At 41.1% G+C, this 27647-nt stretch overlaps 1 protein-coding gene across 2 annotated transcripts; it reads left to right on the top strand.

The window, feature by feature from the left end:
* The first annotated feature begins 733 nt into the window (after positions 1 to 733).
* Positions 734 to 22492, top strand: TMEM45A (transmembrane protein 45A). 2 transcript variants are annotated; one of them, XM_089512391.1, is made up of 6 exons: positions 734 to 908; positions 11740 to 11950; positions 13375 to 13587; positions 14528 to 14712; positions 16779 to 16924; positions 19660 to 22492. In XM_089512391.1, the coding sequence occupies exons 2-6, from the start codon at positions 11761 to 11763 to the stop codon at positions 19751 to 19753; spliced, it is 828 nt and encodes a 275-aa protein (XP_089368517.1). In that variant the 5' UTR covers positions 734 to 908; positions 11740 to 11760; the 3' UTR covers positions 19754 to 22492. The 2 variants fall into 2 exon arrangements, with proteins under 2 accessions (XP_089368517.1, XP_089368519.1); XM_089512393.1 differs by lacking the exon at positions 734 to 908 and adding an exon at positions 9972 to 10047.
* The last annotated feature ends 5155 nt before the right edge of the window (positions 22493 to 27647 follow it).

Here is a 27647-nt window from a genome sequence, read left to right as displayed (position 1 = left end):
GCTATAGACTTAGGGTGCTTCCTCAGATGGCAACCTTAAGTGAGTGAAAGATGTTGTAGCATAAGTTTTTGTAGCCTTAGGTTGACTTCTTCAGATGCCAGTCTTTGAGACTAACTGGGCGAAAGTAGTTGTAGCATAAAATTTCATAGACTTACATCTACTTCCTCAGATGCTACTCTTTGAAAATAAATGAGTGAAAGATGTAGCATAAGCTTTCATAGGGTTAAGTCTACTTCCCCTGAGGCCAGCCTTTGAGGCTAAGTGGGCAAAAGTAGCTGTAGTATAAGCTTTTGTAGACTTAGCTAGCTTATGCTACAACTTCTTTCGCCCAAAGTGCTGCCAGACCCCTTTGCACCTTTCACCAGGGAGGTAATTCTACTGCAAAGCGGAAAATCCCAGCCCTGGCAATGAAGTGTGTGACCAGTCCCAATCCGCCAATGGCAGGTCAGGGACCCTCCGCCTTCAGCCCCCCCCCCCTTCAGCCTAGTGCCACATCACGGCTCTCTCCCCCGCCCTGCTTGTCTCCTCCACCAGGGGGCGCCTGTTTGTCCCATATCTGATGGTGGGGGGGCTCTTTGGGAGAGACTGACATCTCCCCCAGCCCATCCGGAGGGGAAGAGAGGCAAACCAGCCAATGGGAAGCCATGGAGGGTGGGCAGCAGAGGAGAAGGAGAGAGCCCTCCGGCGGGAAGGATGCTGATTCCAGCGGTGGAGCGCAGCTGGGAGGCAGGCAGGCAGGCGGGCGGGATGGAGGCGGGGGGAGCATCCCTGGCAGGCAAGAAGGGCTGGCTCTTTCCTGGTGGCAGCAGACGTCCCCCCACTTGGAGATGGGAAGCCCCTAGTCTTATCGCAGCGCTCCCCTGAAGTTCCCAAACTCAAGAAAGTTGCCAAGGAGGAGACCCAGCTGGGTAAGTCTGGCCAGGGCTTAGCCCAGCCCTGCACAACTTCCCAGGAGGCAGGGGCCAGGATGAAGGGAGGCTGACTTCGGAGGGCTGATGCTGCCAGGGACTCAGACAGCATTAGTTGAAGGATGGCATGGGGGTGCAGAGGGTGAATTCCTGCCCAGGAAGGGCATGAGGGGGTTGAGGGGGTGCCCTCCCAGCTTCTCAGGACTGGGAGGGGGTGGGGGTTTGAGGGGGTGCCCTCCTACCCTCACAGGACTAGGAAGGCATAGGGGGTATGAGGTGGTGCCCTCCATCTTGAAGGACTAGGAGGGCATGGTGAGGTTGAAGTGATGCCCTCCCAGCCTTCCATGACTCAGAGGGCATGGGGGTTTAATTGGTACCCTCCCAGCTTGAAGAGCTGGTAGGGCATGGGGGGTTGAGGTAGTGCCCTCCAAGCCTCTCAGAACTCAGAGGGCATGGGGGGGGGGTTGAAGTGGTGCCCTCCCAGCCTCATTTGTTGTCGTGTGCCTTCAAGTTCTTTCTGACGCACGGTGACCCTATCATGGGGTTTTCTGGGCAAGGTCTACAGCAGCAGAAAATGGGTTGCTGTTGTTGATGTATGCCTTCAAGCAGTGTGCTTTCCTCTCATGGTGACCCTAAGGCAAACTTATCTTAGAGTTTTCTTGGGGAGTTTCTTCAGAGGAGGTTTGCCCTTGCCTTCCCCTGAGGCTGAGAGAGTGTGGCTTGCCCAAGGTCACCCACTGGGTTTCCATGGCTGAGTGGGGACTGGTCTCCAGAGTCGTGGTCCAACACTCAAACCACTGTGATACCACTCTGGTTCCTACTTTCCAATTGTGTGTGTTATTGGCATTCAAGTTATGGTTTATGGTGACCCTAAAGCCAATCTTTCCCAGGGTTCCTTGGCAAGTTTCTTCAGAGGATGCTTGCCACTGCCATCCTCTGAGGCTGGGAGAATGTGACTTGCCAAAGGTTACCCTGTAGGTTTGCATGGCTGAGCTGGCATTCAAACATTGCTCTCCAGAGTCCAATATTCAAACCACTGCCCCACACTGGCTCTCAGATCTGCTTTAGGGGTCAACATAAATTGGAAACAACTTGAAGGCACACAACACACACACATGATTTTTTAACATTTGATGAAGAATCCAGTGGAGCTTCCAAAACGTGTGGGGAGACTTGTGTGGAGTGTCCCCACGTCTTGTGAGTAAGGGCTGGGCTGAGGAGGAGGCTTGTGGGGAGCATTCCTCCTCATCAGCCTGGCCTCTACTCACAAGTAAGGCCAGAGAAGCTTTACCTTAGCAACCAGCTACTACATCACAACTCCCAAAGCAGTTCTCCCCTCCCTCCTTCCTATGTCTCCACAGCACATGAACTTTTTTGACAGCCTGAGCCAAAATGTATTTATGCTCAAGGCTTCTTTACTGAAGTGACTGGATTTATTGAGTCCTGAATAGCAAATCCTCCATATATACTGAAGAAGTGGATTGTAACTCACAATGGTTCATGCTAAAAGAAATCTTGGAGACTAACTGAAAGAAAGAAGCTTTCTTTAGTCTCGAAGGTACTGCAAGATCCCTTTACATAACTGATTTTCCAGACTAACACAGCTATGTTGGTTCCCCCCCAAATTTTATTTCATTACAATTCCAGAATTGTATAAATTGGCAACATATAATAACAGCAACAGCCTTCTAACAATTATTAATAACTATGTTTTAAAAGAAATCTTGTTAATCTTTAAAAAGTGATACAAAATCCCCCCCTTCCTTTTGCTTTTATTTTACTGAGGTCTGTGGAATTTCTTTCCTTTTAAGTGAAGTTGGTGGAGCAACCTGGAGGATGTTTGAACATCTTTTCCTGAAAGCATTTGCCTTCCCTTATTCCTTACCTCTGGGGAAGTTCTCCAGTGAAAGCCCCATGGAAAGGTTTGGGAGCCTGACCCAGCATTTGTTCATTTTGGTCGGGAATATTCAAGACTTGGTAGATGGGTTGCTCTCTTTGTCATCCTGGGATTTCCTTTTTAGTGGGTTGGAGATAAAAGATGTGACGCACAGAGCATCTCGTGAAGATATAGGACTTTCACTTTGGCTGTCTTCTATTCATTTTGCATGGAGGGCTAGATGAGAATACACAACATACTAAAAGAAATGTGGGAGCTTATTTCATGCTTTCTGACTCTGTACATAGAAGATCAAAGTGTTTCAAATATGAAAAAGGTGAGGATTTAACCATTCTTTGGACTAGTTTACAATTTTAGCATATGTTTTCTACTGGAATCATCCATTACTAACAGTTGTTGTTGTTGTTGTTGTTGTTGTTGTTGTTGTTGTGTACTTTCAAGTCATTTCTGATTTATGGTGCTCCTAAGGTGATCCTATCACATGGTTTTCTTGGCAAGATTTGTTTAGAGGGAGTCTGCTTTGCCATCCTCTGAGGCTGAGAGAATGTAACTTGCCCAAGATTAGCCAGTGGGTTTCCATGGTTGAGCTGGGATTTGAACGCGGTTTCCAGAGTGGTAGTACAATGCTCAAACCACTACACCTTGCTGGCTGTCTACTACTAACAGTAAAGCTATGTTGTTCTACATCTTAGCTGTATCTACTGAATCTATATAGATACAGTTGTAAAGTTTACCTGCTTCTTTATCTATAGGTAAGCGTTAATATCACACACATGAATGCTTCCATTGAGATGAGGCAGCTTGGAGAGGGGAGTCATGCATTCCCTCCAAATGTGGAGTGGGAGCTGTATGTTTCCCTACTGCCTTCCACATTTTTTGGCTTATGTCATCACTTGAAGGAGAGGCACTTTTCACCTATACAAACCCATCCATATATTATCATCTGGTTAGTGCAGGGAATAAGCATGCTTGTATCCCCTTCATACAAGCCCTCATTTTGCAGCCCCCTAGTTTATTTTATTTACTTTTTAAAAATGACATTGCAGTCTGCTATCAATGTGGAATACAGTGTGCCCACCTAGAAATATACTTTACCCCTTCTGTGTTGTTCTTACATATTAACCTATAGACTGTGTCTGGTGTATACAAGATGATCCTATGCACCTAAGTTGTCCTTTATGAATAAAGTAATGAGATGGAAACCCAGAGAAGCTGGCCCATCAATGATGGAGAAGCAGTCTCCCTCCAGATATGACTGAACTACAGCTCCTGTCATATGCCACCATTGTTTAGTTGACTGGCACTGACATGTTCCACTGCTGTGATGTGAATTTCAGCTAATTCATTTTAGTTTTTCCATGCTGTCACATCACCTGTATAAGGATTGCTGGGGGACAGTTCATAAAACAATTGTGAAAGGTAGGCCAATATTTTTCTCATATAATAAATGGGGAGCCAATTGTACTGAGAAATACTTGGTTATTTACGATAATGGTGAATTCCTGAGTTAATGGAGATTTAAAATAAAAAAAAATCCAGCTAATGTTATACTAGTATCCCATTTAAATGAGTCAAGGTACCAATACTTATGAGTCTTTTTAAAAAAGAATGTCCTAAACTAGATTTGTCTGTGAACTCTATTGTCACTGTTTTCATAGGCTCCAAGTCATATAACATAGTTTACAGTAACTTCTTATTGATTATCATACTTTGGACATCTCATGAGAAGACATGACTGACTAGAAGAGACTGTAATGCTTTGTAAGATAGAAAACAGTAGGAAAAAAGAAAGACAGCATTCCAGATGGATAGACTCAAGGAAGGAAGCCAGGGCCTGAGTTTGCAAGATCTGAGAAAGGCTATCGATGACAGGGTGACTTGGAGGTCTCTCATTTATAGGGTCACCATAAGCTGAACTCAACTTGACAGCAGTTTTACAAAAACCAAACTTCTTATCAGTGATGATAAAAAGAAGCAGTGGCAACAATGTTTTCAGGAGAAACATTCATTGTCATTGTCAGAAGATTGTGACTAAAATGTTTATTTTCTATATAATTTGAGTTCCTTATCTAAGCTGCAGAGGGGAAGGCATCAAGAAAGAAAAACCCTTAACGTCATTGTTTCTATATAGCCATGATTAACACAGCAAATTCTGTTTTTCAAGATGCCTGTACTGTGATGTTCTATCAATACTTCAAACCTGCTTGGAAGGGCAGAAAATGAGAAGGAAAACTTGAGGGACTTACTATAGTCATCAGTTCCTTAAAAAGCCTTTTGGTTGTCTGCCATTTTGGGCCTGTTTTCTTCCAAGATATCTTCTCTTATCTTTACAGGGGAAATTGCAAACCATATTAGGAAGCAAATGTAATTGCTGTGAAAAAGACAGTAATAGGCACAAAATACTTGCTAGTCAAATTTTATATTGGATTAAGTGTCAATTTTTTCAAAGGAGACTAGTAGATACAGCCCTTTCTTCATCTTAATTTTGTATACATCTCTTCTTTCTGGTGATTCTTCTTTTTTTAAGTGGACTCTTCATTCATCCTTTTTTAATATTTCACATTTTATCATTATTACTAACGAACATTTACAAGGTACCTAACATTTTCTAAGCCTCATATAGACATTTGATTCCTACTTGTACTGGTATCTCCTTACTATCTTTCTGAAGTGTTGTATAAATGAAAATGGAGCCAGTGTAGTGTACTGGTTTGAGTGCTGGACTCGGACTCTGGAGACCAGGGTTGGATTCCCAGCTCAGCTGTGAAACCCACTGGGTGTTCTCGAGCCTGTCACATGCTCTCAGCTTCTGGGGAAGGCAATGGCAAATCTCCTCTGAGCAAATCTTGTCAAGAAAATCCCATGATAGGTTTGCCTTGGGGTTGCCATAAGTTGGAAATGACTTTAAAATACATCACACACACACTCTCTCTCTCTCTCTCTCACACACACACACACGCAGGTTAAGGCTTTGATTATCAGCAAGATATTCATAGAATCAAAGAGTTGGAAGAGACCTCCAAGGCAATCCTGTCCAATCCCCTGGCATGCAGGAATACATAATCAAAGCACCCCTGAAGATGGCTATCCAACCTCAGTTTAAAAATTTCCAAAGATGGAGACGCCTCCACTCTTCAAAGCAGCATGTTCCAGGGTTGAACAGCTCTTACCACCAGGAAGTTTTCCCCAATGCTTTGGTGGAATCTCTTTTGCAGTTTCCTGAATCCATTGCTCCATGTCCTAATCTCTGGAAAAACAGAAAGTAAGCTTGCAAGATGGTGGTAGACAGAGGAGATGACAGGGCTCTTTTAGTCTGTCCACTCTGCTGGAACAGAAAGTTGTACACTGAAGTTGGGGCTACCTCTTCAGATGTTCAACACAGTATGGATTATTGTAGGGTTCAGGGCAGTTGGGGGCTGCTGTGTCAAGGGTATAGTGAGGCCATTTTGGGTTTATTCCACACTTTGGACTCTACCACACAACCCACATTCTCACAGCAGCCATGCAAGTATTAATAAAATGGGAACATACCACTTTATAGGCAGCCATCACTGCACCTGATCTCAGTAGCATGGCCGGGGTGCTGTCCCCATCACACTCTTTTCCTGACATCTCCCATAACCCTGCCAACCTGCCTTATGAAATTAGGGCTTTATTTGTCCCCCCCCCCCCTTCTGCGCAATCCTGGAGCTCTGTTGCCACAATTTAAATGTTTAAAAGTAATAAAAGAAAGAAAATAAACAAATAAGGCAACCAAGGCACTTCAGAATAGTGAAGGGAGATAGGGGCAGGAGGGGGCACTGACACCACATGACTGATAATCGTGCAACTGCCCTGGGAATGACATTTCATATCTGAGAGCATGTGCGATTGCCAGGTGATTCATGGGTTTCCCCTGTGAATGAAAAGGGATGGCTCAGGGACAGGACAGCTATGGGTCGGAGGCTGCATCATGCAGTGAGTATCACCAAAGCTACTTTCCCCCCAGTAAAATTGCCATATGCAATAACATCCTTTAAACAAACCATCCAAGGTATCTAAACCACTGCTCTTATTTCAGGGATAGGGTTCAGCACCTTGGAGAACTCTTGTACAAAGTGGAATAAGAGCAGATTCATCACACTCTGTCATGGACACCACTGGTTGCCACTATAACTTGAAGGGTGCTTTTATCTACATGCCCTCATACCATAATTTTTTGTGTACTATATGGGAAGGGTCTTTTCTAGTAGTGGCAGACTATTTCTGGGATATCCTGCACAGGAAGGCTTTCTTGGTGTCATATTGAAGTTGCAGTCCCATACTTACTCATCTGTGAAGAACCCTGGCCCTACCTTTAGGCAGAGTGAGGTGGCCATCTCAAGCAGTAGATGCTGAAGAGCAGGATGTCATTGGCAAGGAGTTGGTGAACCATCTCCTTGTATGCCCAATGGCTTCCCTGAACCCTTTAAGAAAACATGTGCCCACAAGTATAGTGGACGATGCTGTCTCATTGTGAATAAGAAATGTTGTGGTCAGGTTTTCTAGGTGGAATGGGAGGGACATCACTTTTTCCTTTACCTCAGGTACTAACATGTCTTAGAGTAGCTCTGCCTTAGAATAAGCTCATGAATTTCAATGGGACTTACATTACTTATAATGTTGCAGTGTAATTTTATTACCTGTCCATTTAGTTAAGTCTTTTTGTGTGTGTAAGACTCACTCTCAGGGGGCATATGATAGCAGTTTGGTTAATTTTAGGCATTGCAAAATACTGGTGTTGGACAAAGATGCCTGAACTCCATGGAACATATATTAAACATATATAAGATTTATACGGGTCTTTAAAATCTTTAATTAGCTGTCTGTTGTTTTATTATTTTAAAATCTGCTCTAATTGGAAATGACTTGAAGGCACACAACAACACGTGTTTTAGTACATTTTGCTTCTGAAACTTTTATAAAGTAAAAGGACATGGTAACACTATTTAAAATAAATTTATAATATATACAGTATATGCTTTCTCCTCTTTCATTTACTGGGCTAATCTTTTAAGATGTATAATTTGCTTATTTTTTTAATACTAGCAAATTTGCACACAGGCGAGGTGCAACATTTTTTTGTAAAAAAATATGAGCTGCAGCCTTCAGATAAAACTGTAAGGTTATGAAAGTCATAGTGTGAGAAATTGGAAGAAAAAAATATCTCAAGTGAAATATCAGTTTGGTAAAGAGTGGTGCATAATGATTGTTTGCACAAATAGATAAAAAATATTTTAAAATCCTGATAAAAGTAGTGCCACAATAAATTACAATTCCCAGGATTCCCTAGCACTGAGCCAGGGAAGTTAAAGCAGTCTCAAACTGGATTATTTCTGCAGTGTGGAATGGGCCTATCTAACACTGACATTAAGATATGTTGTACTGACATTACCTCCAGTTTTGTGAAACATTGATATTAGTCTGAAAAATTATCAGATCACCAAGACAGGAAATATTAATTGTATTTTGCAGCTGTGAATTGCCTGCTGGGGTTATGCTTTTACTCCTAGGAAATCTAATTGTGTGAGAGCTTTCAGAGATCACAGACTTCACAAAGTTGGAAAGGACCAACTCCTATGTTAGTAGAGGAATCCACAGCTAAAGTGACCTGAGAGGTGGCCATCCAATCTCTGTTTAAAAACCTTGAATGAAGAACACCACCTTCTTAGTTTATTCTACTGCTGAATAACAATCATTGCCAGAGGCTTCTTCTTAATGTTTAAGAAGGATCCTCTTATACAGTAATTTGTACCCATTAGTTCATGTCCTATCTTCTGGTGCAGCAGAAAATGAAGTCATTCCATATTTCCTGAGATGGCCTTTCAGATATGTAATGGTGTCTCTCATATCATCTCTCACTCTTTTCCAGGCTGAACATACTTTACTGCCTCAGGGCCTATGCCCAGGTCCTTTACTTCTTAAATGAAGTAGTAAGGAATACAGCATCTGTTTGGCATACATGAAAATCATCTGTTTCAGTGTCTCTTAGCTTGTGTGTTCTTCCTCATTAATAATTTTAAAAGCTTCACCACATGCTGTTGTTGCTTTGCCCCATGGGTCCTGGTTTTTGTCTGTGAAATGTTGGAGGGTATGTGCGTTAACTCAAAGACAGCAAACTTCTTTTGGCCCAAGTGTCGAATTCAGTTCAGAGATGTTTGGAAGGTACATTCCATTGGGGAGCAGAGCCAAAGGCAAAAGGTGGGATAAAAAAATAACAGCATACTTTAACTTAAAGCTCTTACTGCTTGTAACTCCTAGGAGAGGTATTTCAGGTTTTTACAATGAAAGAAAGCTGGGAAACCACTAAAAGCTTGGAAATCACTAAAACATGATGTCATGGGAAGAGGCCATGGCCATTTGGAGAACTCAAGAGGACAACATTTAGCCTCGAGATGAGCCACAGACCAGCCTGAGGTTCCCCATTCCTACTTTAGCATCACTACGATACTGCAAAAGAGAGGCTTTCGCTTTGCACCAATTCCGGTAATATTGCCTAAAATGGGTTCACTTCTAAACAGAGAAGTATAGGATGATGCTATAAGGCTGGAGTCAAGTGCACACTTATTTCCATGTAAACATGCATAGGTTTGCTTTTGGGAGGGCAGGCAAAATGTTTAAATAAAGACTGATACTATAATCTGTGCATGTTTGGGATTAAATGCTCATTATTATTATCATTATTATTATTGGTTATGTTCCTGGCTTTTCTTTGCATCTCATGCTACTGTATACTGTCATAATTTGCTGCTGTTCTATGAATTAATTTCAACTGTAATCATAACCACTTCCTGGATGCAAGCTGTTCAAAGACTCAATTACATCAAGTGACTGACTGATGTACTGGCACAAAGGACAGCTTTCCTGTCAACGTGTGCTGCACCTGCAGTGTATATTGTGCTGAAGAATAAATTTAATTGCTTTCAAGGAGATCAAAAGCCAAGAAAAGGTTCCTGCTAGTTCTCTAGCAACAATATCATCTTACAATCGAATACAGCATTCATTTCAGTCTGAGCTTAGAAAAGTGACTTTTTAAGCTAGATATTAGAAAAGGTATTACAGCTCCCGGAATCCTCAATGAAAGGAAGGAAGGAAGGAAGAAAATTGCTGGATGCATTTTGGGAGAAACTTTCAAGTAGTCTCCTGAGGATTCAAAATATTTTTCTTTACCTGACCTGATTGTTTCATCTCACATGTACTTATTTTTCATTTTCTATTAAAGAGGTAATGGCCAGAAACATATTTATTTTGTTAACTGAGATATACCTGTCCTTTTCATGGTGATCATGTTAGACTATATTAGATAAGCTCCGTTTTTTCTGAACAAAACCAGGAACTTTATTGCAAAGGGCTCAAGGCAGGGACGAGAATGGGACAAAAGGAGCCTGGAAGGGAACAGAACAAGCGGGGGATGCATTTTACTGCACACAAGGAAGTCCCTCACTCGTTCCATTCCCTGCCCTTCCATTCCCAATCCGTCCCCTGAGGAGGAGATTTTTGAGAACTGTTTTGAACAGTTCTCAAAAATCGCCCCCTCTGGAACGGATGGAGAATGGACGGGAAATGGAACGGAACAAATGTGGGACTTTGCGTGCAGTAAAATGTGTCCCCCACTTGTTCCACACTGGTTCCTGGCCCCTTCCATTCTGTTCTCATCCCTGCCTGGACCCCGTGGTGTGATAAAATTCCAGGTCTTCCCATATAGAATTGCCAGGCAAAAGTATCTTCCAAACATTTCTTGAATTTTAGAAAAGGAAATGCCAGCTCTCAAGTCTTTCTCATATCCTTATGTCAAGATGGATGAATGTTGATGTGGAGATCACAGGCAGATTAGAATGTTGGCAACAGCCAAGCTAAACTAGAAAAGGAGGGGGGCTGCTCCCAGGAGAGAGTATAAAAAAGAAGGAGGAGCAGGTTTGAAGGGAGATGTTTATTGAACCAGAAGGGTGAAGAGCCACTGAGGCTACGATAGACTGCTGTGAAGGGCAGTTGGAAAGGGTTTTTAGGTACCCGAGATATGGTCAAGGAAAGTTCGTAATTAAATTGTGAGAGATATAGTTCTTGGTGACTAGTGGAGTCACAGATAACCGGAAGGGTTAAAAGATACAGAAGATAGATAAAGGTTCTGTGAGAACTTAGACTGTAAATAAATGTTTACAATGGGTCCTTGTTATCCGCTGGGTGCTTAAAAAGATACATTCAAACCATTACCAACAGACAGAAAAATCTGTTAGGTTTGGGACACATCAGATAGTGGGTGTGCAGTTGACAACGAGTAATTGGTGCCAAACTGGGGGCGGGGGGATTTGAAGAACCAGAGGGCTGGCATGTAGAGAGTTCTAGTGTAGGTGGCACTAGACGTGAGAAGTGAGTTGGAGTGTCGTGTCACAAATTAGCAGGCAAACTGGTGGGATAGTTGCCACCCCATGCCATATTGGTGGTAGTGGTGGGATCAAAAAAAGACCCATTGTGCTGCCATATGAGAAAAGTAGTTGGGTGGGTGAGTCTCACTATCACAGTTGCCTACAGGATCAGAGCCTTAATTCCTCTGAATACCAGGTACGGATTATTATCTTGGGTGGCAGAGAAGAATTTCAGTTTTGCTAGGATTGAATTTTGTACTATAATTTTGTGTTACTATATCAGAAAGAAATATATAATATACTTCATTTTTATATATGTTGGATATGTAAAGTGTGAATAAATTATTGAAGAGGAACTATTACACTTTTTAAATAAATATATATATTTTTAAAAAGAATACCAGATACAGCTAAAAACCAGTGGTTGGAGATGGCTAGTGTCCTCTGGAAGTGACATTTCAAAAGCCCATGTGATGCTATGCCTTATGTTAGAGTTCCAAGTATCAGGATTTTTCAAGGTACACTTTAGTAAAATAACATCCTTTGTCTTTAGGTTTTTGTACAATAAAGCAAGATGGGAAATTTCAAAGGTCATGCACTTCCTGGGAGTTTTTTCCTTCTTTTTGGCTTGTGGTGGTCTGTGAAATATCCACTGAAGTACCTTTGTCGAAGGAAAAAGAACACTTCGTCCATTGGCTCCAAGGCAGGATTTCAACGTTTAGAATTAACTGAGGGCATCATCAAAACTGCCTTTGCTCTCATTGGTATGTTAATTTTCATTGGCTTTGCTTCTGGATACTTATGGTTAGGATTGAAGATGAGAAAGATAATTCATGGGTTATGAAACTGAATGAGTTAATGGAAAAAATGTATTGACATACAGAAATTGCTTCAAATAGCAATGTGGATTGTATTATGACTCTTGCTCAACTTTGCTTAAAACAAAACAAAACAAAATAAAACTTTTATTTCTATCCTGCGGCTTCCAACAGTTAAAATACTACAAACATAATATAAATAATAATAATAATAAGAAAATATACAGAGAGACCCCTCCCTAAAAAAGAATTGAACCATTCTAAGGTTAAAATTTCAAACATTAAAATCAACCCAGTTATATTACAATAATAGAATAACAAAATAGCAGCGGGCAGAATAATCATGGCCGTGATTACACAGATACACAAGGCACTGATTGAGGGAAGCAATACCATCTATCATCATCGCTGATGACTGAGACATGGAGAAATATATTTGGGTGTCATCAGCATACTGATAACACCCCACCCCATTTCTCCCAGCAGCTTCATATAGATGTTGAATAACATCGGGGACAAGATGGCGCCCTGAGGGACGCCACAATTAAACTCTGTTTTTGAAGAGCAACTGTCCCCGAGTATCACCCTCTGGAATCTACCTGAAAGGAAGGAACGGAACCACTGCAAAGCAATGCCTCCAATTCCTAACTCTCTCAGACGTTCCAGGAGGATGTCGTGATCTATCGTATCAAATGCCGCTGAGAGTTCTAATAGCACCAACATGGTCACGCTTCCTCTGTTGATGCTTAGACAAAGGTCATCAGTTAAGGCGACCATGGCAGTCTCCACCCCATATCCAGTCCTGAAGCCAGTTTGAAATGGATCCAGAAAATCGGCTTCATCCAAGACCACTTGGAGTTGAAGCGTGACAGCCCTTCATTTTATTCATGAGCAGTTAGTTAGAAACCTTGTTAGGATTCAGTTACTCAGTTCAGATACTTAAACATCTGCTTTGAAACAAATATTATTAAATACACATGTAAACACATACATAACTTCTAGAGTCTTCTTAACAGAATCTAGCTCTCTCTTTAATAGCCAGTAAATGGAAAGTATTTTAAAGATGCAAATACATCTCAAAAATCTATAGTTGTTATTTGACCTGCCTTTTAGATCATGATCGTAATTTGAGAAGTTTCAAAACCTTTTTGGATGCAGGCTTTGGTTCTCGATATCTAATAGTGGGGAAAAACATGTGATTTGGAGTTTTCTAGTAGCAAAGTTTTGATTAATAAGTAGTAATCTAAATTTTTACTGAGGATAGGAAGATGTGCTGCTATTACCAAAATGATACCAAAGATTTAAATTGTTTTTTAATGAATGGGACAACCAAAAGCCACCAACATATTTTTGCATTGTTTCACACACAGGTATGGTAGCAGAGCAGTTTGTTCCTGATGGACCTCATTTGAAACTGTATAATTATGAAAGGAACCAGTGGGATCACCTAATGAACTGGCAGCATGCAACAATGTATCTTTTCTATGGCATCTCAGGGCTGGTAGACATTGTTGCTCATGGTACCACTGCACTGCCAGTAGCCATGGACAGAATGATGCTTTCACTTGCTGTTTTTGTAGAAGGTGAGTTTACCACATTGCACCATATGGTCTATGTAGAATGTCTTCTCTGAACCAACATGAAAATGAGTAAACATTCTCTCATATTGTGGGTACATAATATAATCATATGAGAAAATAATAATAGTAATAATAAGACATAAAATAATCATATGAGAAAAGACATAAAAGGGAAGGAAGAGATATCTATAAATACCGATGAAAAATATGCTTGCTGTGTTGTCCAGGAGTAAAAACAAAAAGCAGAGTTGGGTGATATCTTTACTAGGTCATCAAATGTAACTTTAAAAAACAAGCAGGATTAACCTTTTGAGAGTTTGAGAATAAGACTCCCTTAAACCACAGGTGTGGATCTGATGGACTATCACATGCTGGGTTGTTATGAGTGACTTCTAGCAACACTAGCCAGGGTAGGTAATGGTGAAGGATGCTGGGAATTTAAGTCAGATAACATCTGGAGGACTATATGATTCCCACACTTCTTCTAAATACAAGCTAACATTCATAAGCTGAATTTAAATTTATGTCTAATTAAATTTAAGCTCGAGCTTCACTGATAGAAGCATCACCATATTTCTCAGCAGTGCTGCTCCAAGCCAAACAAGAACCATGTGCTTCAGCTAAAAACAAGTGCATAGACTGCAGAGTGCCTTGAAGCCCTTTGTTTATGGCTGGGGTGAACAACTGAATGGGCCTATTTTTGCCCCTTCAACCAACCAAACGACTGACCGTTTTATGTATACATTGCGCCCGCACCATACGCAGGCACAGCATTCAACTTATGCTGAAGCCGCACTGTAATAAAAAGAATGACTGAAATTGTATCCAGATTAGATCACTTGACACAAACTCCAAATGCTAGTCTTGACATTCTAATGGGAGTTTTGTTCAGTAAAACAGCTCAGGAGGAAAAGTTGCTGACCCTCTCCTTCCCTATCATTAGGTTTTCTCTTTTATTATCACATCCATGGGCGTGCTATGCTGGATCTCCATGTTCATCAGTTGCTTTTAGTGGCCATCTTTGGGGCAGCAGTCTGTGTCTTCCTAGAAATCTTTTTCCGTGGCATCATTGTGCTTGAGATGTTTCGGACAAGTCTCTGCATATTGCAAGGGAGCTGGTTTTGGCAGGTGAGTCAATCACTGTGGTCTGCCTTTATGATCAGCTCATGTCAAACAAACTAACAAACAAAAAACAAACCCACCCCCAAAAGCCCACACCCCTATGGAATCAGGTCAAGTTCTAGCATGCAACAATCTCAGACAGCTACCAAGGTTTGGGGACTATGGCCAGACCTGCATGTGCTAGAATACTCTGGAAGCAACCTGGAATATTCTGGCTGTGGAGCTGCCTTGGCATCCCCCCATTACCTGGAGTTGCAATACAGGTGGCTGTTCACATGCATGTCCTCCTGTGTTGCCCAGCACTGATGCTGCTGGTGTGCATCACTCTGAGGTCAGAATGAGGCACCCATTTTCAATCATATGGTTGGCACGTTGTTCTGATCTAAGAGCAAGCAATGCATGCCAGTGGCACTGGGTAACACAGCAGGATGCATTGTAAACAGACACTTGGTGTCACAGTGGAGGGCTCAAAATCTTCTGGGATACAGTGCTGGGATCTTCTGGGAAGATTTAGAGCCGAAGGCAGGTTTTCTTAAACCATTTTAAACGTGTTATACCTCAGCTTTGGTGCTGAACTGACCAAATCTCATTCCGACAGTTTGCACCAGAAATGGATGTGTAATCTAGACTCCTTGCTTAGGGGAAGCTGTTTTATTTGGTTTGTGCAAAAATCTCTTAAATCTCAATAGTTAATACTGAGTAGAACAGATATGCTGAATGAATAGAATTTACCTTAGTGCTGAGTTACCAAGTGATTCAGTGGGTCTACTCTAGTTGGTACTAACAATTTCATTTGGGTAATCTTTCCAGACTCTGGTTGTGAGCCTGTTGCTGCTGCTGATACCACAGATCATGGGCTCCTCCTAGTGCTTTTCTGATTCCAAGGCAGCTGGCGCTATAATATAAATGTAATGTAATAGTCACTCAAAGACAGTGGCCAGTTGGTCATTGTCATCCCTATCCTCCAATGCCATATGCCTCTGTCAATAAACCTGCCTCCCTGCACCTATCCTTAACATTAATATTGAAATTGCTGAGGAATGACACAGCCGCTCAGCACAAAGATAGTCTTATCAGATCTCACAATCAACAGATGGATGCATAATCCCATACTCCACCCTAGATATATCTTGCCCCATTTGTACCATTCAGTATTTGCATAGTAATATGGTGCCTGCAACAAAATGTTCCTGCATGTTCCATAGTTCCACCCCTTTTGTTTTGTCATCTCTCCCATGGTATACCCTCCAACACACTCCAGATTCCATGCCCATTAAGCATATTCAATCCCACAGCTGGGAATGTTATTTTTGGATTATGTCTCTCCTTGATTGAGGGACTATGGGAGCTGTATTTTAAAAATGTACATTTTCACCAAGCTAGCTGATCTCTTCCTCTTATGGAGTGGAGAATGTACCATTTTGATTGTATAAGGACTGACACTTAGTGAATCAAATTCAATGCATATATGTTAAATTTCAGTTTTCTGTTTATTATGTTCTGCTTTTAAATATGAGCCTTTACTGAGGCTCTGTAATCTTACTCTGTAGGAAAAGAGAACTGCTGCTTTCATGAAAGTACGGAATAAGTACAGTATCAACAAACACACAAACCTTAAATAGAAATACCAAAATGACAAGGACATGAACTCTGTCCTAAAGGCATACAAATGCAAACTCTGGTTTACACATTAAGAGATGATAAATATGGGGTCTGCTCCATATACCTGATATAATGCAGAGCTTAGGGAAGTTCCTTTTTTTGGACACCAGCTCTCAGAAACCCCTTGCCAATATGTCTACCATTGGTGATAATTCTTCTGACATGTTGGGCAAGAGTCTGTATGTGCATACATATATATGCATTTACATTTACATTTATTACGGCAAATAGCCAGCATACATATGTATGTGTATATTGTATACAGTTGGAGTAATTGAAATGCACTCTTGCAAGGAAGAACATAGGTTCAAAACATACTGTAGAAATAATCCAGTTTCAGACAAACTATTTAAATCTACAAAATAAAAGATTTTAAAATCAAATGCCTTGTTCCTTTTTTTATTTCACAGATTGGATTTGTACTTTATCCTCCAAGTGGGAGTCCAGAATGGAACCAAATGGATCACAATAATATAATGTTCCTCACCATGTGCTATTGTTGGCATTATGCATTTGCACTTCTAATAATGGCAGTGAATTATTCTATAGTTAGCTGGTAAGTGACTTCTGATTGAAAAACAGGAGGTCCAAAGAGGCCGATTTAACTTACCTCCAAATGAAAGTAAGGATTTCAGAATTGGCTTTTAGACAACATGATCTTCAGGCATCCAGTAATCTCATGTGTTCAGATCTGGGTAAACTTTGAACCATGCTATCTCACCTCAGTTTATTGCCCTGTAGTTTCCCACCCCCAACACTGAGCTAAGCTACTGTATGTGTATCTTGTTTGCAGTTGTTCCTAATTTTATTTATAGTTTGTCTTTCCCCACAAAATTGGGACTCAAGGAGGCCTACAAACTGAAACAATTACCATTGAGTTAGCAACATAAAAAGTCAAAATGAAAATAGAATTAAACTATCAACAATATTAAAATAAATTTTCTTAACCCTTTGGGATTGTTAGGTGAGTTGAGATTGACAGCTGGTTGACTACTGAGTCGACATCCCAGTTTACAGCATGAAAACTGCTTTTTAAAAGTAATTTATTTGTCCTATTTTTAAAGAGTGTTTTAAAATTATGTATTACTGTTGCTCATTACAGCATTTAAACACACAGCATTGCTTTTAATGAGGGCCAGCATAGTGTAGTGGTTTGAGTGCTGAACTTGGGAGCAAGGTAGATGAGCAAGAAAGAATGGCCTGAGTCTGCTCTACCCGCAAGTGGATTGCATCCATGCTGACAGCATGGCCCACACCGAAAGCAGGCAGTGGCCACAGGACCCAACCCATGCTGCCAGGAGCCAAATTATTTCAGCTTCTTTTTGCTCCAGTCCAAAGGACTGGAGCATGGCTTCAGGTAGTGTTGGAAGCATGCATCATTTGAACACCACGCCTCCAAAGTGGCTGGAAGCTACTCGTTTTGGACCATTTTGTTTTCAGGTCTAGGACACTAGGAGACCAGGGTTTGAATCCTGGCTCAGCCATGGGAACCCACTGGGTGACCTTGGGTAAGTCATACTCTCTCAGCTACAAAGGATTGCAAAGGCAAACCCTTCTGAAAAAACTTGCCAAGAAAACCCCATGAATAAGGGAAACAACTTGAAGGCACACAACAACAACAATAACAACATTCCTTTTAATCTTGTTTCTTTTCTATTACTTTTTTGCGGAAAGGCAGGAATACGATTGGGGGAAAATGGCATAAAATTTGAAAATTTCTAATCAACTTGTTTCTAGAAGTGATTACAATCCTCATAATTAAGTAACCACAAAGAGACAATAGAAAGCATTGCTTGTAACACAAAAAAGATAACATTGTCTCCTCCTTGCTACTTCATTCCAAGCTGCTATGTTACTTGTAACTCATTAATTTCCAGTCCTGCTCAAGTTAGATCTTTCCCCCCAGTTTGCTTAACAGTTGTTTTGTTTTGTTGCAGCAAATTCATGCACTTAATGCAGTTGTGCAGACTATAGGCTCCATATGGCCTTCTGCAGGATAGTATTTGGGAACACCCCTTCCAACTGTGTTCCAGCCCCAGCCAAAAAAAGTTTTGACTAAAAAATTCAGGGTTTTGTCCTCAAGCCTCTCCCAAGGTGTTCTGGGGAAACCCTGAAACAGCCTTAATTTTTATTTAAATGGGGTCAGAAAGCAATGAGACATTGTTTTTTGTGGGTTTTTCGGGCTATGTGGCCATGTTCTAGAAGAGTTCTTTCCTGACGTTTCGCCAGCATCTGTGGCTGGCATCTTCAGATTCTCTGAAGAGGTATGTATAGCGCTGTGTATGTGTATGTATGTATGTATGTATGTACAGCGCTGTGTAAATTTACAGCGCTTTATAAATAAAGGTTAATAATAATAATAATTGGTGGTGGGTGATGGGGAGATATGGGCCATTAAAGGATCAGGAGAAGCATTTTTCAAAAAGGATACAAATAGGAAGCAACTTCCTGTCACTTCTTGTTATTATAAAAAGGCCTCTCCTGAGCAAAAAGATGGCCTGAGGGATGTTAAAGCATGGCAAAAAATATCCTGCCCTTCAAGAGGTGTGACACTCAGGCCTCCGGGGAACTAATGCTACAGCCCCTTAGCCTTCCATAGTTGCCCATTCCTGCACTGGAGCCTGAGTGGGAATCCTGCAGCTTGTGTGCAATCTAGCAAGGGCAGGGCCATTTTGTTGTGGTCTCTGCTTGCTTAATACCTTCAGCTTGTTTAAAGATATATATTTTTTGGTTTGGTTGGTTGAAATGAAGAAAACATATCACCAGAGGCTTCTAAGAGGCATAGTTTTGGGTATGATTGCTGTTTTGAGAAGCCCCACAGCCAAATAAGTATTAATAGGAACAGGAAATGACCAGAACATCACTTCCAGTTCTTCAGAAATGGTACTGTGCTTCCTGCAATGTTCTAGAGAAGTCAACAATGGGTGAATGAGGCCTCTGGGGCTGCAACGGTGGTTAATAGCTTTCATGTCAGTAGTGGTGATGAATCCACTTTGATTTTAGTCCAGACTTAAAAGAAGCCACCCAGAGTGTTGAACTCTATACTCAAAATAGGCTCAGGTCCTTTCACATCTTCTGTTTAACTTCAGGATAGGATCTAGAGCAGATTCATTTCCCCATTGACATAGAAAGCACCAGGTGCCCCATAGAGAGTGCCATGTTGGAAGAAGAGAGTGGAAGGTAGGAAGCAGGTAATTATAATCCTGGATCAGATCTCCATTTGATCACTGTTTGGCTGTGAATGTGTAGAAATATTGTTTGGATTGTTCTACTTTGTTTTTTGCTTTCCAGGGTAGTCCGTTCCAAAATGAAACAAGCCCCAACCATGGAAATTGGATTACTGAAAACAACTGAACGAGACCAGGAGTCAGAAGATGAGCTCTAGTTTAATATTACATTTTCTCATGGCTTACCGTCTGTTCCTTTTACTTCTAATCTGTAATGGTTTTGTTTACCATATCATGTAGGTCTGTACAATCTGTACATCTAGGCATTAATTTATGAGCCTTCCCTTAGTGCATTGTTTATTCTATGCTTGAAGAAGGAATAGAACATTTTACTATTGAACAGGCCAGGGGTGACATTGACAAGTGAAAATCAATCCAAGCCATTAATAGATGTTGGGTCTACTCTTTCATTGCTCTTGGGTAAACTGGGATTTTCCACACATGGCATTAAAAAACAAACACAACCCTGCTGTTGCAAAAGAAAAGAAAAGAAAAGAAAAGGTTGTACACATTCTATCATGAAATAACTGACAAACTGTACATATCTATTTTTAAGTATGAAAAAATTCAAACACCAAAGATATCTGTGTTACACATTTATAACAGTTTGCATTTGCAATTGTATTAATTTTTCTTATTATTTTAATCATAATCATAATTTATTGTCAAGCTTGTTCTAACTGCACCAAAGCATATGAGAAGCCAGTGTAGAAGTATTTAACATTTGTACTCAGCAAATAGTGATATCCCAGAATTGTTGGATAACTATAGGTATTACATTGAACTAGATATTTACTTGCAGCTGAGTCAGTTTATTGTATTTTGTATTTTTAGATACTTACTTGTATTTAATTGCACTGTTGTTTTACTTCAAGATAACTGTATGATATCCAGAGAACCTGTTATAAGTGTCTTATAAACACAAACATTTATTATTTTTTTAAAAATAGGCTTTACATAAGGCTGCAGTATATTCAGGATGGCTTTGGCTCTGATTCCATTCAGTATGTAATTGATTTGGGTTTGTGTTCAAATCTACACCTAGCCATGGAGTTTGCCCAAGCTCTGGAGAAGTAATAAAGTCTCAGGTTAACCTGCCTCACATAGTTGTTGTGAGAATAAAATAGCTATTGCCCTAAACTTTTTGGAGAACAGATGAGATACAAATGTGTGGTAAATCTTCTTTTCAACAGATTAACAGAATTGCTATTGAATCCAGAGACAAAGTATCTACACAGTGCCTTGAATCCCATTTTGGCAGAAAAGTGGGATATAAATCCCTAAATAAATAAATGTCAGGTAAAGGAGACCTGGCACCAGAAATGTTTTCTTGAATCTATAATGATCATGGTTGAGATACATTTGAAGAGTTAATAGTCAGGTTTCTGAAGGTAGATACCCATTTCCGCATTTAAAAAATTAAAAGAATGGGGTAGGGGGAGAGAAAAAGCATCACCAAAAAAGTAGAGGGCATAGATTTGCATAAAATCCCATAAACCAATTAATATAGAGATGGGCAATTGGCCAGTATTCTGCATCAGCTATTTAATTAACATGGCATCTCTTGTTAAGTATCATCAGCTACTTAGTTAACATGGCATCTCCTGTTAAGCAGCATCAGCTACTTAGTTAACATGGCAAAGCCTCTTCCAAAACCAACAGAAACATCATTCACCAGTGCTGTGATCACTGGCATAATGGACCCCTTTCTTCCCATGCAATAAAGGTGTGGGAGCGAGATATGGTTGTGGCAGTAGTGCCACAATTGTGACTAATTGGCTATCAGGAATATGGAACAGTTACCCAGATTTACTCATCTGTAATTTCAATATTTGCAATCACTATCATGACTGTGACACTATTGCCCTGAATGTAAGCCACCTTCCACCTCCTTTACCACCATCTTCATGAGAGAAAGAGGTCCATTCTGCCAGTGATTAGAGAATGGATAATAATGTTTCCTTCACATTTCGAGCCAAGAGAGGTTAGCTGATGTAGAACACTGGTCATAATTTCTAGATTTCCAAATTAATTAAAAGTACAACACATCTTTCTATAGTGGGGAAGACTTATGCCCCATGTTCTGTGTACCTTTGAAGTTTGTTGTCCAGGTGCTAACTGTTAATGGGCAACTTCAAGGTCTCTGCTCTCCCTTCTGCCAGATCTTGGCCATGTTCCTTTAACCAGAATACCCTTCAAAGATGGTCCTTCAGATGGAAGAATGTCCTTTATGACTTAGGACACATATCTATCTATCTGAAGGGCAGGAGATATATATACTGAACTTGACATATCTGTGATTACTGTTTCTCATATACAGTACTAAAAGCAATTAGTGTGGATAGCAGTGAGTAGTGTTGGGGAGGTAATGTAGTTCCTGCTCGCTGCAATGCTAGTTCCTGAAAATAACTGCTTCCTTTGCTTTGAATTTGGCATTAGAATCATACTTCTGCTTATTGGGAAGCACCATTTGGAAGTGTTCATATTTGTTAGTATGAAACTATACTCAGGAACGACCGTATTGTGTGCCTTTAGCTTTAATGTCACTAAGTGTATTCTCAGGTAAGAATATCTGGTTTGGAATATGAGATGGCAAGGATGTTAGCAAATTTCACAAGATGTACAGTATGCAAGTTTTGTTCAGGAGTTTTAGCTTTGTAAATCTCTTCTACTATTAGATGCATGCTGAATATCAAAAGGTCATATTCATTGCTATTTAATTGCATTTTCCATGCACTTAGAAGTCTCATTATAATAATAAAAAAAGAAACTCCTCATCCACAAATCAATCAAAGAAGCTTTGGATTGGTTCAACTATTTTTAAATGATGGAAGTTATTTGCTTTTAAAGGCACTCATTATATTGCTGTATGTGGAAATAAAATAATTCCAGTTCACTTTCAGACAAGTTACATTGTGTGTAATGTGTTGCATTTACTCATTGATTGCAGTCCATAATTCATTTAAACCAGGCTGCTTGCGTTCTTCTTCTTGGCTTTACTTCGCGAACGAAGATTCAGGAAGGACCCATCCGTGCTTTCTACAAGTGCGTTGATGACGTTGGATGTATCCTTCGAGCCTGTGCAATGGATTTTTCTGGTGGAGCGCAGCATGCACAGAACTGGCCTCACCCTTTAAACCAGAGGTTCGACTGCTGAGGCCTTGACAAGCATGGACAGTGGCAGCGAGGTCCTTGAGTTGTAGGTTTGATTAGAGTTTCCTTCACTTAGATGGTTGACCTTACAGGGTTAGACGAGCACCATCTGCCCGGGTTTGGGATTACAGTTTTCCTTCTCCTAGGATGGTTGCCATAAGGCTAGAGAGCCCATCCTGCCCTTTGGCGCTCTTGGTCAGATCCTTCAGTTGTGACCTGTCTGGCATGGGAGGCCCTACCGGTGGCTATTATACCACCGCCAGCATAGCTCACAACATCATTAGGGTACGCAAGCCTCTCCCCCACACAGTCAGAACATAGCTGGAGGGGAATAGGAGGCCGGAAGATGACAGTTAAGGAGAGAGGAGCCTCTTTCTTCAGGCTATCTCTGGTGGAGCTGGTTCTGCCTGATCACTCCCTCTCAGGCCGGAAGATGGCCTATTCTCAATCTTATGTATTTCCAGTGGAGAAGCTTTGTATTCAGTTAGATTTGGATGTGTTCATAGGATTGCAACACTAGTCATAGTATAGAAAAATTGGTATTTTGTTTAATTGTTTAACAATATCAATGTGTGCATTATACAACCATTATTCAGATTTGCACTGAAATACAAAGCAAAAATGACTTTATGTGTATTAAAGTGAAAATCTAATAGACAATGCATCCAGCTGCTTGAAAATTACCATATATACTCACATGTAAGTGAAAAAAATGGTAAAAAAATTGACCCCCAAAACCTGGGTCAACTTACTGTATACATGGGTCAGTATAGTAGTAGGTTCCTTCCCAGACCAGGTGTCTCCTGAGGGGATAGCCAAGGCGGGAAGGAGAATGGACAGCCCTCACTGGCACCATGAGCCTTGTCCCCACTCTGGCTGCCCCTTGGAAGAGCACCAAGATGAGAAGGATGGAGGGCCAGCACTGGCTCCCCGAGCCTTGTCCCCACCCTGGCTGCCTCACAGAGGACAGACAGGGTGGGGAGGAGGATGGAGGGCCAGTGTTGACTCCGCAAGCCTTTTTCCCAGCCTGGCTGCCCCATGGGAGACTAGCACTCCCCCCCCCCCAATCCTCTCCCCAGCCTGGCTGTCTCCTGAAGGAACAGCTGGGCTGCATAGGGGACAAAGGGTGGGTGTTTACCCCTTAAGCTTCCTTCCCAGCCTGACTGACTCCCAACGGGACAGCCAGGCTGAAGACGAGGGGGAGGAAGGGTGCTGAGAGTTTTACCCTAGATTTATCCATGGGTCATTTCAATGCCTAATTTTGGCCTCGAAAGCTTCTTTTGACTTACACATGAGGTTGACCTATAGTTAGTATATAAGGCAATATTTTCCTGAGCCTTACAAACCCCCCAAACCCAGACCACCTAATTTTAAGTCAAGATGTATTATAAATGGAATCCAGAATACTCATCTTGATGCTATAAGGAATATTTTACAGACTTTACAGACTAATTGGTGATACAGAAACAACCTTGCAAATAAAGCCACTTCCTCCTTGTATCATAGTGTCTGCTGTCGACACAAGGCTTATTTATCATTGGGGTTTATATATCTTCAAAAATTACACATACATTTCTAATTAGAAACCTGTATTTCCAGAAGAACTATCTGGAAGTACTTTTGTTACTGTTCTGTTCTGTTCTTTGTGAACAATTGCTAGGAGTACATATTTTAAAAAGTCCCAGATTTAGGCCCCAGCACCTCCAAGTAGGGTGATGAAATATAAGTGCTGTTCAACAAAGCGTAACATGGGTTTGACTTCTTATAAAACATCTTTCTATATTAAGGTTCATATTAGGGGCCCATTCACATTACACAATTATGGCACTATGGTCCTGTCTGCATGGACATGAAAATGTCTTTCCCCCAGCCTCTCGGTGGGGAGTCCAGATAATGCACAGCCTAAATCCTGGTTCTGTTGCAAACAGTCTGGACACTGTCCAGTCAGTTCAGAATGAAACCTGACATATACCTCTGTTGTAACAGAGTAAAATTTTGCTCTGAACCTCCCTGGAAGATCAGGAGCCCTCTGATACACTGCTAGGAGGCTGTTTATACAGTGTGGCCGCCTTATATGCAGGCGCCTTTTACGCGGTTTTCAGCTTACGCTGATGGAAACAAAATGGCATGTGCACAACATGCACACGCCCCATTATTGTCAATAGGGCTCGAGCATACACACTATTTGCTTTACGCAGGAGGTCCAGAACGGATCCCTGCATAAAGCAAGGGCACACTGTAATGTGTTTTGCTGTGCTGCACAACAATGGCAAGTCACTTGTTCTGAGGTCAGAATGAGGTGCCCAGCTACCTGATCAACACTGGGCACCTTATTTTGACCTGTTGTGGCTGTGGCTGGCAGCATGGTGGGACACATGCAAACAGTACCCTCATGTTGCAATGGGAGTGCTGAGTAAAGGAGACGTTGGGTCATCTTCAGGGTCAGAATACTATGGGCTGCTACTGAAATATTCTAGCTTCTGCATACAGGGCCCCTGATTCCACTTCAACTGTCATGGCTGCATCCTGTGGAATCCCTGGAGTTTGTAGTTTGATGAGGTATTACTGCTCCCTGGCTGAGACTAATTCTAAATGCCTCTCCTTAAACTCCATACCCCAGAAAATCCATGGGACTGAACGATGAAAGTTACAGTGGAATCATATTATTACAATTGTGGCAGCATCTGCACCACAGAAACAATCCAGTTTGTCACCACTTTAATTACCATGGCAGTTATAAATTCTGGAATTTGTAGTTTGTTCTGGCACCAGAGTTTTCAGGCAGAGAAGGCTAAATGTCTCACAAAATTACAATTCCCAGTATTCCATAGGATTGTGTTATGGCAGTTTAAGTGGTGTTACTCTGGATTATTTCTGCAGTGTGAATGCAGTCTGTGTAGTGTGAATGGAGCCTGATTCTTTTTGTTTAGTGATGACTGGCTAATGTAAGGGGGAGGGTGGGTTGAATGCATATTACTTTTTACACCTTTTATACATTATCTTCTGGTGATTCTTATATACACCTATTTTTAATGTGCTTTTAAAAAGTGAAGAGGGAGAGAAAAGCCTGGAAGATGGCTAGCAATGCATAATCAGGTATATCAATTGTTCATTGATAACAGTCAAGAAGGAAAAGCAGTAGGGATTGTTCTACCCATTCTGTTTTCTTGCTTTTAAAACATTTTGCTCACAAATCCATCTTGTCTTTGCACAGTTTGTACAACTGCCATATGATTTCACAGGTTACATCAATCATGCAAAGAGCTTTTAGTGAGCATGAAAGGCATGTCAGACTAAATGGTCTATAAAATAATAGAAACCAGGATTTACCAGAGAATGAAAGCGAAAATATGTTTTGATGTTTGCATTATGAATTCCAGATAAGAGCGCTTTAGTTGGGCGTGGACTATGCATGTGAAGGAAATTCCTCCAGGCTAAAGAAGTAAAGACTCACTTCAGGCAGGTTCCTTTGGGACAAAGATTAAACATTTTCTGTAAGTTAGTAGTTGATTGATCACAAGGAAGTGGAGGATACTATTTTTCAATAAGCTGAGATCCAGGACCCAGCAAAACATGCCACTATTATGTCCTCATCTGAAAACAATAATTGGCATTTTCTGTACAGCAACAACCATTGTACTTTGGGCACTGTGCATCTGGCAGCTTATTATCAGGTTTGCACCAGGTAAGGTATTTTATATACATTAACTCAATGCTTCAGCATCTCTATTCAATCTAAGAAAAGAATTGTTGATCTTAGAAAATTATGGTGGTGTTTCTCTGTGGCTTAATTGGTTTTAAAAAAATCTAAATTGATTAACTTATTTGTAAACAATATGTTCTGAGTAGCTTACTGCTTACTTCTGCTGAATCACATTTATCTAATTGAGATAGACTGTGCCTAGAATTCAGAGAATGAGGCATGGGACAGACAGTCCCAAAGTGCCGTGCCGCTGCTGATTCTAGGCTTAGGGACCATGCACCAACTGCATGGTCCCTAACCCTAGCACAGCGCGGCAGAAGATTAATGGCAGTGTCCCGTCTACATGGGCACTGCCATCTTGGCATAATGGATGTGCAGCGACTGTACATCACTGCGCATTGTATACATCACGGGTGTGCCATTGGCGCACTCATGACATCCGCCCAGCAGCTCAAAAGAACCCAGTTTTTCTGGGTTCTTTTTATTCAGGAGGGACACTGCACAGTTTGGTGGCTGTGGCGTCCCTCCGGAGGGAAATAGACTGCTGGCAGGCCTCCCTTTTGAGGTGGTCTGTCCTAGCCATAGTCATGTTAGTCTGGAATATCAGTATGCAAACTGATCTTGCAGCACCTTTGACACTAACTTAAATAATGATACTGTAGCATAAGCTTTCATAGACTTATCTAGTTCTTTAGATACATGGAAGATGCATTTACGCCATGCATCTGGATTCCCATAAGTTGGAAACAACTTAAGGCACACAACAACAATCTGAGGAAGTAGACCAAGTCTATGAAAGAGTATGCTACAGCATAATGCAAACAAACAAACAAACTAAAAACAATGCAGTCATTAAAATATTAAAAGCTAATGCTACAACCTATTTCACACAGTTTGTCTCAAAGGTGCTATGAGATCCCATTGCATACTGTACCTAACAATGTTTATCTGAAGTATGTCTTTCATATTCTTTTCTGTTTAAATGGGACTTAGGGCCCAAACAGACAGGCCAAAATAAAGCTGCTTCAGGTCACTTTGGTGGTATGCTATTTAAATGATGCCTGTGTCCTAAGAGGCTGGAAGCCATGCCAAAGCCATGCTCCAGTACTAAGGACTAGAGTGCAGCTTTGGCATAGCTTCTGGCCTCTTAAGATGTGTGTGTCATTTAAACAGCATACCTCCAAAGTGACCTGAAG

This window comes from Sceloporus occidentalis, unplaced genomic scaffold (genome assembly GCF_023333645.1).
Source record: "Sceloporus occidentalis isolate IW3139 unplaced genomic scaffold, rSceOcc1.0.p SCAF_2, whole genome shotgun sequence".
In the NCBI taxonomy this organism is placed as follows: domain Eukaryota; kingdom Metazoa; phylum Chordata; class Lepidosauria; order Squamata; family Phrynosomatidae; genus Sceloporus; species Sceloporus occidentalis.
The sequence above is the reverse complement of the archived record's forward strand: the minus strand, read 5'-3'. Positions and strand labels throughout refer to the sequence as shown.

What these genes read in the sequence shown, in the direction of transcription:
- TMEM45A (XM_089512391.1), top strand. Translation starts at nt 11,761, where the DNA reads ATGGGAAATTTCAAAGGTCATGCACTTCCTGGGAGTTTTTTCCTTCTT. An exon ending in AAGGGAGCTGGTTTTGGCAG is followed by an intron (nt 14,713 to 16,778) that starts GTGAGTCAATCA and finishes TTTATTTCACAG; the next exon opens with ATTGGATTTGTACTTTATCC. An exon ending in AATTATTCTATAGTTAGCTG is followed by an intron (nt 16,925 to 19,659) that starts GTAAGTGACTTC and finishes TTTGCTTTCCAG; the next exon opens with GGTAGTCCGTTCCAAAATGA.